The sequence below is a fragment of the Salvia splendens genome, chromosome 12 (genome assembly GCF_004379255.2).
Source record: "Salvia splendens isolate huo1 chromosome 12, SspV2, whole genome shotgun sequence".
In the NCBI taxonomy this organism is placed as follows: domain Eukaryota; kingdom Viridiplantae; phylum Streptophyta; class Magnoliopsida; order Lamiales; family Lamiaceae; genus Salvia; species Salvia splendens.
The window spans coordinates 5980379-5990609 of record NC_056043.1 but is presented as its reverse complement, the minus strand read 5'-3'; the positions used below and the strand labels follow the sequence as shown (position 1 = coordinate 5990609).

General features: G+C 40.7%; 1 protein-coding gene across 3 annotated transcripts; it reads right to left on the bottom strand.

Moving 5' to 3' along the window:
- Nucleotides 1–364: 364 nt before the first annotated feature.
- Nucleotides 365–6963, bottom strand: LOC121759633. Of its 3 annotated transcripts, none has more exons than XM_042155288.1 (8): nt 6792–6963; nt 6177–6664; nt 4140–4503; nt 2539–3827; nt 1711–1824; nt 1418–1572; nt 828–897; nt 365–564 (listed from the first exon to the last, which is right to left on the bottom strand). In XM_042155288.1, exons 2-7 carry the CDS (start codon nt 6603–6605, stop codon nt 849–851), a joined length of 2400 nt encoding a protein of 799 aa, XP_042011222.1. In that variant the 5' UTR covers nt 6606–6664; nt 6792–6963; the 3' UTR covers nt 365–564; nt 828–848. The 3 variants fall into 3 exon arrangements, with proteins under 3 accessions (XP_042011222.1, XP_042011223.1, XP_042011224.1); XM_042155289.1 differs by having other exon boundaries at nt 365–556; XM_042155290.1 differs by lacking the exons at nt 6177–6664; nt 6792–6963 and adding an exon at nt 5939–6084.
- Between the last annotated feature and the right edge of the window lie 3268 nt (nt 6964–10231).

The following is a 10231-nucleotide window of genomic DNA, read 5'->3' as shown; positions in this document are numbered from 1 at the left end:
ATCCAACAAATTTGTATAGGCTTAGGCTTGTTCAAATTTGAGGTCGAATTGAATCATGTTCATCTCTTATCATTACTGTATATGTGGATGTGACAACCCATCTCCATAACTAAATTATGAATACACATCATGCCTCACCTTTATTTGGACATCAATTTACCATAAAATGCAAAGTATACAACCTAATTATATACTCCCTTTTCTCAGAGATAAAAAAAAATTCTATGAAATTTGGGCCCAATGACCAAGACAAGAAGCCCAGAACCAATGAGGCCTCAAGAAGAGCATATGTTTCTTACTTTTTTTAATGCAGAATCAGTTTGTATCTAAATAATTAGGAGCTAACAAAAGTAGTGGAGTCACATTTACATCAAACAATCATATATTATTGGGAATGAGCGTTAAAAGGGTTGCAAGTAAATCCGCCTAACCACATAATGATACACTACAGAGTCTACAGGCTACAATTAAGAGCTAAACCCATTACAAATCAGCTTCATCCCGTTTGCTAAACCCGTTACAAACTGCTCCATGTTACACCGAATTGCGCAACCTTCTGTCGATCTAGCACGAAGTTACTATGGATTAACGACAGCAGAAACATTCATAATCAAACAGGTACTAATTTACTGAGGACATGATGAGATTTGAGATGAACAGTGTAAGATGCACATGCTTAAGGGATTATCGAACCATATAAGGTCAAAAGCAAAACATTATAAATGCGAAAACTAACCACTCACAATATTGGGTGATCCCTAACAGAATGTGCTCACTTGATAAGAATGTGATGTGCTAAAAGAGATCAATATAATTAACTCACTCACCTAATATGATCGCAACATTCTTTAACAGGAAATGTCCCGGAATAGTCCTTTTGCTTCATCATAAATCCATCTGTCACACAAGATAGATGTATTTAACAGAAGGTACCCAGAATGCATGTTTATATGTATAATTGCAGCCGTTTTTATTTAGGTAATTCACTTGACAAACAGGTGAGCTTTTATGATCAATCCTACTAAATGTGTCTCTTATTGCAAGTAACTACTAAAGCTGATAATCCACTGGGTTCTTCATAACCTACTCTCATCTTCAAATATCATAATGCATTGTAATTAAAACCAGCTCAGAAGACCAGCCACCATTACAGAGCAGATACATACAGTGGAGACTAGGAACTGAAGAGTATTGGTAGCAACAAAGGCATATATGCTAGAAAATATGTCATTTACTCGCACAACCTGAATAATAGCTAGTAAGGAAATCTTGGTTACTATTGAGGAGCAACAGGCTTTTATCCCTATAATACACCTCACAATCAAAAAGACAAATTTACGACCAGTCATGCACACTGTTTGTCATAGTGAAAGAGATGTAACTCAGAAGTAGCTACGCATTTAGCAAATTAACTCACTTGCACAGATAAACTGGAGGCAAATTGTCAATAATTTGTCTCCCGGAACGAATTCTCCTATCAGTTTCTTCAGCAAATCTTCTTGGAGTGAGGACTTCACAAGGACCTTCTATTAAGCCAGCCATCACTGATCTACTACAAGTTGACTCATAAACCTGAAAAATTCACAAGAACAAGATGTCTATAAATGGAGTTTCACAAACCACTCATTCTAGTAATAAACCATGTCAGTAAGTCACCACATTGACAACATAAGAAACTAAAAAATATTGACAAACTAAACAGGACTTCACCTCACTGCTTTCGAGGCCGCATGGACGGCCAACAGCCTTAGGCAAATCACCAGGAAAGTAACATTGATTCACCATTACCCACTTTGTTGCGGTATTTTTATCCTCCCACATAGCCTGCAATAATGAAGCAGTGTTCATGATGTAAGAAAACCAACACAAAATATAGTATTTTGTCCCTATCATAAAAAATTAGGAAAACAGTTCTACAAAGCAAAAATACATCATTCCGATCAATCCAATAAAACCAGTTTTTTTTACATCTATTAATCTATATGCCGGCCTCATCAAAGTTATAGCCAGACATTTCAGTTGATTATCTTGGCATAAAGCACTGGTCAAACCAAGAGCAGATTTATAATTAGTAAAATTTAGGCCCAATAACATGATGCATAATCTCTATCTTCCAAAAATAATTCAGAGTTCCACAACTAATCACAATTGTACTGTAAAAACAATGTTGAAGAATGCAAAACCATCTTTTAAGCAAGGTATGGTATCCTAAACTTATAGGTGCAAATTGAGTAACAAATTCCAGATATAAATAAAATTATACGGAGTAGCAATTTCCTTGCATTGAGTTTTCTTAAAATAGTCATAAAAACAACTGTCTTAATTATCACCAGGAATCAATTCAACAAATTCATCAGGAATGATAAAAGTGAATTTGTAAGCCCATTATCAGATTTCATAATATAGTATTACTATCTTAACTAGCTAGATTGGGAAAAGGTGCCTGAAATATTTTTTAAGACAAGCATGTAAGAGAATACTAGTCAATAACTTTAGGCAAGTATCAAAAGATTACAGGGGAAATTATCACTAGCTGACCTGTAGCTTTGAAGGTGTAAGTTTGCCATTGTCAAAGTGAATAAGAACATAATCCATAAGTTTATATAGATGTCCACTGATGCAGCAAGATGAATAATAAACTTTTTCATCCAAAATCTGGACAGGGTCACCAATCCAGTTGACAGGATGCAAACACCGTGATGAAGAGTTTTTCTGGTTTGTTTCCTCAACATTCGCAGCAATTTCTGGAAGATTATCATACACAACTTCTCGGTTGTTCAGGTGATCTGTGTTGTTTGAAGATTCATCACCATGGGATTCTTTTGCATCCGTCGGCAAGAAGTGATTTTCCAGAGATTTCTCCTGCGGACTTGCTTCTACAGACTTCGGAATTTCCTCCAACTTATCAGATGTGTTAAGAGCTATCGCTGGCTCAGTCAAATAATTTAGTTTTATTTCAGCAGATTTCACGTCATCTGAGTTTATAGATGAAACATTTGCAGAATCGGTGGTTTTCAACATTTTGGGGCAATTCCCAGATGATACTAGGTCATCCATCTTAGCACCAATAGAGGCATTAGCATTCTCCGGCATAGGTTTATTTTCTTCTTTCTCAGATGCAGATGTCTGGTGGCTATCTTTATCACCTACAACTCCACTTGAACTGTTTTCCACAGAGGCATTCCCATTAAATATTTCTTTCATCTGGCTGACTTTTTCTTCTGAAGTACCATGTAATTTACTTGAAGTAGATGTAATAGATGCTGGATTTGATGGCAGTTTTGGTGTATTGACATTTCTCATGACACGGCCATATTTAGGAGGCAAAGGTTTGCCATTGCTTGCAGACAAACATGTTCCACAATGCCACTCCCCTCTTGGAACTCCCTTTTGATTAGTAGTTTGGAGGCACTTTATGTGATACCCTTTCTCACAATTATCACAAATGAGTATACTATCTATCTCCATTACCATCGACTTGCAAATCTGACAAGTCAAAGCCTTACTCATATAGTCCCTAGAAGGAGGAATCCAAGTAGGTCGTTCAGTGATCCGCGGTTGCAATAATTTCTGGACAATCTTACAAATCTCAGAATGTGTATTTCCCGGTGGAGGAGGCTGGACATGGCTAGTGCCTTGTGACAGTGGTCCAATCTGAGAACCAACTGCCCTAGCTGTTGCTTGGGGGGCTAGTACAGCCCCTCCCTCAACCTTAAGGGACATATTTATAGGCACCTTATTATCTGATGCCTGATGGGAAGGAAGTACAGGCTGAGGGTGCACTGACCATGTTGAAGTCCTCACAGTTGAGTTAGTAGAGTAATTAGCTGCAAAATGACATATTGCAAAAGTTTGAATATCAAATAATGAGCAATGAAGTACACTGAGAAGATGCTACATGGTCCTAGAACTCCTATTGCAGTACAAAATAAGACACCTTATTAGATTACTATAGAATAGATACCTACACTGGATTATCTAATCTACATTAAAGTGTTGGTGCTAGCAGAGTAAGGTTTCAGCATAAGTAGTAACCTTGTGCAAGCAGAAGCTATTATCTACGAGGAACAGTTTTCAAAGATTTAACTACACAGCAGAGGAATTAATCCTTCCACACTGAAAAGCAAGCTTCATTTTACCTTGAATTTGCTGAGGGTGTGAAGAACCATTTGGTCTTCCATCTGATCTGATGTGTGACCGGTCAACTCTTGGTAATGCTACAGAATTCAAATGGCTAGGAAGCAATCCGCTAGAGACTACTGGTCTTATCTCGCTAGTAGGAAGCTGATATGGTAATGGTGCAGAGTTTACTGCCGCAGTATGGACTAAAGGGGAAGGGGATTGGAAACTTCCAGAAGATATTGTCATGTGACTTGATTTGTCAGACTGAGGCATTCGAATTGGATGTGCCATGTTTCGACTTTCAGCAGCTGATCCAGAGTTTGGATGAAGACGAGATGAATGAGGAGTAGATGGCAGTGAGAAATTTTCTGCTTTCTCCATCTAACAATAAAACACAGAATAAAGCACATGTTACTGGGAAATCAGAGCTGTAAGAGAAATGCAACAAACCTACTATATTAATTCTGCTAATGGACTGTACGAGCTTTTAAAAGCAAATGCAGCATCCTCTATGTTGTAGCTATTAGCTAAGCGCAAAAAATATTTGTTACAGTACTACCACTACAAAGAAACTGTATAAGATGAGAAGTAATATTTCAGACCACAGATCCGATTATGAAAGATATTGTAAATAAACCATGTTTTAACAAAACAAGATGCAATGCGCAATCCAGCAATCCCTATATTTTACATTTTCCTTTACTCTCATTAGCACTATTTTGCTAAGCGTCTAATATTTTCAGAACAATCCTTGGAATTCATCATATCATGCACATAGAATAAACAAAATGAAATTCATACGAAATAAAAACTTGAAAATCTTAGATGTACATACTTTGTAAATTTTAAGCCACTCTCATCTTATCAAATCTTGTTTATTGCCAGATATAATCTTCTCTGATTATAGTAGTCCAAACTTTAAACCGAATATCCATAATGCACGGAAGAATTATTCCTTGAAGTTCTATCCATAATGCACGGAAGAATTATTCCTTGAAGTTCTGACATCTTTTAAACGAATCACCACAAAAGCAAATGTGGATGGTTCAGGATTCAGATAACCAAAACTCAAAGCTAAGATTTCCAACATGGAGGAGTCTGTCACCTAGTGTGACTGTTTTGTCTTGTCATAAAACTATCTAGTCAAGGTAACCTGAGCTTCAGTTTGCTGCAACGAATAATTGATAGTATCCATCCATTAAATTCCCATGAATATGAATTATGAACTAAGAAAGTTTTAAGATTAATGCTCAAACAGATACACAAATGCACACATAGGGTTCAACTTTATGATGAAAACACAAAAATGTAGAAGCAAAATTTGAGTAATCGAATATAACAACTGTAAGCCTATTTGTGCAAGTGTAGGTGTACAATGTATCAGTGTAATCAAGTCAAACATGGAATTATGTTGCACAGGGTTTAACAGATACCCATAATGACTAATCTCTATTTCAAAGTTACTATCCTAAGCATAATGTGCATAATACTCTATCCTACTCCTTGGGGCATGGCGTTTGATATTAGTAACATTATACCACTAATAAGTTTCATATAATTTTCTTTTTTCTTGAAACTTGATGACTTCCACGTCTAATCCACATACTTAATGACATCTGAGCGAGTATATAAGTAGATTTATTTACTGCACAGCTGAGGGACCGCAAAATTATGTCTATTATAGACGCATAAATGGGTACAAAAGCACGAAGAATTAAATGATTCAAATTACTGTACATTACACTTACTTGAAAAACACAAATATTTCAAGCAAAACTTTCTACTTAAAAGGTACAAGGACGGGGGACATTCATACCACATTAAACGAGACACTGGGAGGCTTCCACCAAACACAGAAACACTAGAAGCATGAGAATGATTGCATGTGTAGAACAGTTTATGAATTGAATTCCTATAACAGTGGAATTCCAAATCGATAATCCATCCAAAATCATCATGAAGACATTTTTCACTGTTAATAGAGGCATGATCCCCAGATTACCACAAACAGCACCAAACAAAGTAGTCAAAATCTCAAAAATCAAAGAACAAACCTTTTTCTTGGATGCCAATAGCTTCTCCGCTATGGACATTTTAGGAGGCCGAAACCCTTGCTTCTGCTCTTTCAATTTATTAAGCCCCAAATCCTCAATAACACCTCCAAAACCCTCGCTCGGGAAAACGTCCTTGGGGGCAAAACCCTCACAAACCAGGGCCAACTTGTTCCGGGCCTCCGCCATCAGTTCCTTCTCAACATCAGTGGGGCCCTTTCCTCCCCGCATTTTCCCCATGGCAGCTAACACCAAGACCATCTCAGCTACCTTCCGAACATCCCCAACCAAATGCCGGTCGCCCAATCCTCTACTCCTCTTCGGAGGCGGCGGCGAGGCTTCTTTAGAGACATCCAGCCCCTCCTCCGCTGCCCTCTTTTCAGCGACAGGCTCTGATCTCGCCTCGGGAGTGGTGCCGACCGCTGATTCCATCCGAGAAAGAGCAGTCACGTCGAAATGCGCGTGGAATCGGGGCAAGAATCCGGTCAAACCTGCAAGCAAAAGAGCGAGCCATGATAATTGACACTAAGAGAGAGGAAAACAAACCCTAGGGGGATGGGAGAGAGGGGGAAGATGAAATTAGGAATCGTAATCGTAAAAAAAAACTTAAAAATGAACCTTTTGGCGGGTAATATGTAGAGAGGTAGAGAGAGGAGCTTTGAGCGGTGAGTAAATCAAAATCAAATCGTATGTAAGTGAGAATAGAATAGGGGTGGGGTGGGGGGTTTTGGGGGTCGTGGCCAGCAAAAAAAATTTGAACCAGAGAGAGAGGAGAGAGAGAGGGACGGGGTTTGGGTGTTTTTCGTTTTTATTTTCCCTTTTTTCTTATTTTCGGCTTTTATATTTGCTGATTCCCTATTGGCTGATTCTACAGTGACGGGGTCAATGCTATTAGCATTCATCTACCAGTATCACCAACCAATGGGTGACTTGCTTACAATTATTTTCTAATTATCTATAAATAAAAATTAATACTCTATAATCGATTTTTTCTCATTATTTGAAGTGTTTCATTTGCGAAAACAAATGTTACGTAAAAAATTCAACGAATTTGGACATAGCAACTGAAATTATACTTCACTTATTTACGTGGAAATAGACATATGATGTGTTGTAATTTACACTACCGTTAGCTTGACATATGATGTGCAATCTATACTATCGATCGTTAGTGATGATTTAGCGAATTTTTGATGGGAATAAATGCAAGTAATAAATGAAGATCACAACACTGAAAATTACGTGGTTCGATTTACTGAGGTAAATCTACGTCCACGGGAAGAATAGAGGGCAAATTTGTATTGCTTGATCTAGCTTACAGATTACAATACTGATTTGCTATATGAGATTCAGGATCTACAGAACTTAACCCTGGTCTATCTGATCTAAGTTCTATTTATACATTCGAACTAAGATCGTGGTTTGCAGCCCTGGTAGGGGGGTTGATAACTGCTTAATACCACTAAATAGATCGTGGGTGTAATGGAGGTCGTGGAGATCCTGCATGGGTCCACTATCTCCTTGTTCGGTCGAATACTGAGACCGAACTGCTGAACTTTGCCGATCAGCTTTTGCCGATCTGAGAGTTGAGCTCGATTGGTCGGCTTTTACCGAGCTATAGGCTGTGACCGAACTCTTTGGTTGTGCCGAACTGATACTCTTTCTTGGGTTTTGGGCTGATGGGCCGTCACTGCTATTGGGCTCGCAATTATTGTTTAGTTGTTTAGTTCGTATCCCATCACCACCCCCCCCGAAAAGCGAAGTGAATCACTTCGGCATTTTGGATAAGTGTAAGGGGGAGGCTGACGTCAGGGGACGTGCTCTGCACGTGTCTGCATTAAATGTGACAGCAAATCCGGCCAGAGAATCCAGAAAAAGTGGGATTTGAAACGGTGCGACGAATTTGAAACGCCTCTGCGAATCTGATAAATATTTCCTTTCTTCATCATTGGAACACTTTTGCGATTATTTCTTCTGCATTCTCTCTCTTTTTCGTAAAATTTTCTTCCGCTTCTTCAAGAATTTCTTCAGAGACTTTCGACCATCAAAGAGTAAGAATCATGTCTTCTTCTTCTGAAACTGTTTCTGAATCAGGTAGTGGTAGGAAGGGGGGGTAAGGGATCTTCTGGCCGGAAAAAGTCCGGGGAGAAGACGGTAGAATATTTTCACAGCATTTTGAGTAAGGATACTGTGATATCCTTACACAGAAAATATTTTCTTCCTGGGGGGTTAGTGGTGATTCCCGACGACACTCATAGGGCTAACTCGCCGCCGGAGGGTTATGCCACCGTTTACGAAGCCTGCTTAGAATGCGGGCTTCGTTTCCCTCTTCCCCCCGCCTTTGTAGAGCTTCTTGATTTTTTCCAACTTCCTTTAGGTCAGGTGACTCCAAATTCTTGGAGGCACTTATCGGCCTTTGCTGCCGAGCTGCGTAGACTAGAAAAGGATCTGTCTCTGAGGGCAATCCTTAATTTCTTTCAGTTTAAGAGAAAGGGATCCTGGTTTTACTTGATCCCTTTACAGCCCTTTAGAGCCTTCTGTAAAACCAAATGGCCGATGTGGAAAAATCGCTTCTTTTTTTACAATAGGACAGCGGCTCCGGACTTTTCCTGGAGAGGGCCGAAGTCCGTAATTCCTCATCCTCGGGTAGAACCGTTGGACGAGCTCGAGGGCGGGCTCAATAAGATTCCCATGATTAGGAAACAGTATTTGGAATCTGAGCTCGTCAAGGGTGACTTCGTGTTCGACTCCTCGTCTTCGGACGAAGAGACTGAGGGTGAGGATTTCTTTTTTATGCTTTACTGCTTTAGCGGCGAAAACTAACTTTGTTTTCTTGCTTTTTGGCAGTGAACATGCTAAGCAAGCTTGGTCGCAAATCCTCCGAATCAAAGGAGCCGGAGAAACAGAAAACCACCAGCTCGGCGTCTGATGCCGAGAAGAATCCGAAGAGGCAGAAGACCTCTTCGAGTCAGTCTTCGGATCCAAAAAAGCCGGGATCGACCTCGGCAAGGGGGAAGGCGAAGACTCAGAAACCCCCAAAAGCGCCAGAGAGAGACATTGTCCAGGGGGTTATGGATCAGGAGTGGTTACGGCCACTTCGGAACATATCTCTGAGCCCTTTTTATGGCCAAAGGACTTTGTAGAGGTGAATTTTCTTCTTGATTTTCTGGCTTTCCTTCTTTCCTATATTTTTTTTGTGGCCCCTCTGTTGACTTTTTCCTTTTTCCATTTTCAGAGGAACAATATGCTCTGCAAACTCGTCACAGTTGAACTCTCTAAAGCGTCCAGCGATTATGATGAGATGCAGAGGAATTTGAATGCTGCTCGTCACCAGGCCGAACAGGCTCGGGCAGACTTTGAGAGGGCAAGGGCCGCTATGATCTCGGCTCAGGATGAAGCCCAGCGTGCCAAAGACCAGCTCATCATCCAGAGAGAGCGGTCGAAACAGAGGGAGGCGGCTGCCGTGGTTGCTCAGGGGGAGGCTCTCCGTGTTTACACGGAGAAACTCTTTTTGAGCAATCAATTTTCGGCCCTTATCGGTGATCTGCTGAAATTGATGACCGATAATGTTGAGCAGGAACCCGAAGTCGTCTTGCCGCTGTATGGCCGAGAGATTGCAGCGCGTCTCCAGAGTCTGCCGCTCCTTGAGGAGCTTGCGTCTTCATCGGTCCTGCTTTCTGCTGAACGAGTCCGTAATTGCCGTGCTGACCGTGACGAGAACATGGAGGCCATCTTTGCCTCCTTGGGGCCTGTTTCACCCGCTTCAATTTCAAAGAAGAGGGTGAGCAGGAAAATGAGGCCGGCAAGGAGACCGAGCAGAAGGATCAGCAGACCGGCGACGGGCACGCCGAGCAAGAGGTGCAGCAGATCGGCGATGGGGGCGCCGAGCAGGAGGGAGGGAGGAGGGAGGCCGAGGCTGAGACCGAGGTCGACAAGGAGAAAGAAGCTGAAACCCACAGGGAAGCCGGAGACGAAACTGGCGGAGTATGATTTCGTCTCCCTTCTCTTAGTTTAGTTTCTTTCTTTCTATTTGTAAAATGGCCTTGAAGCCCTCCATG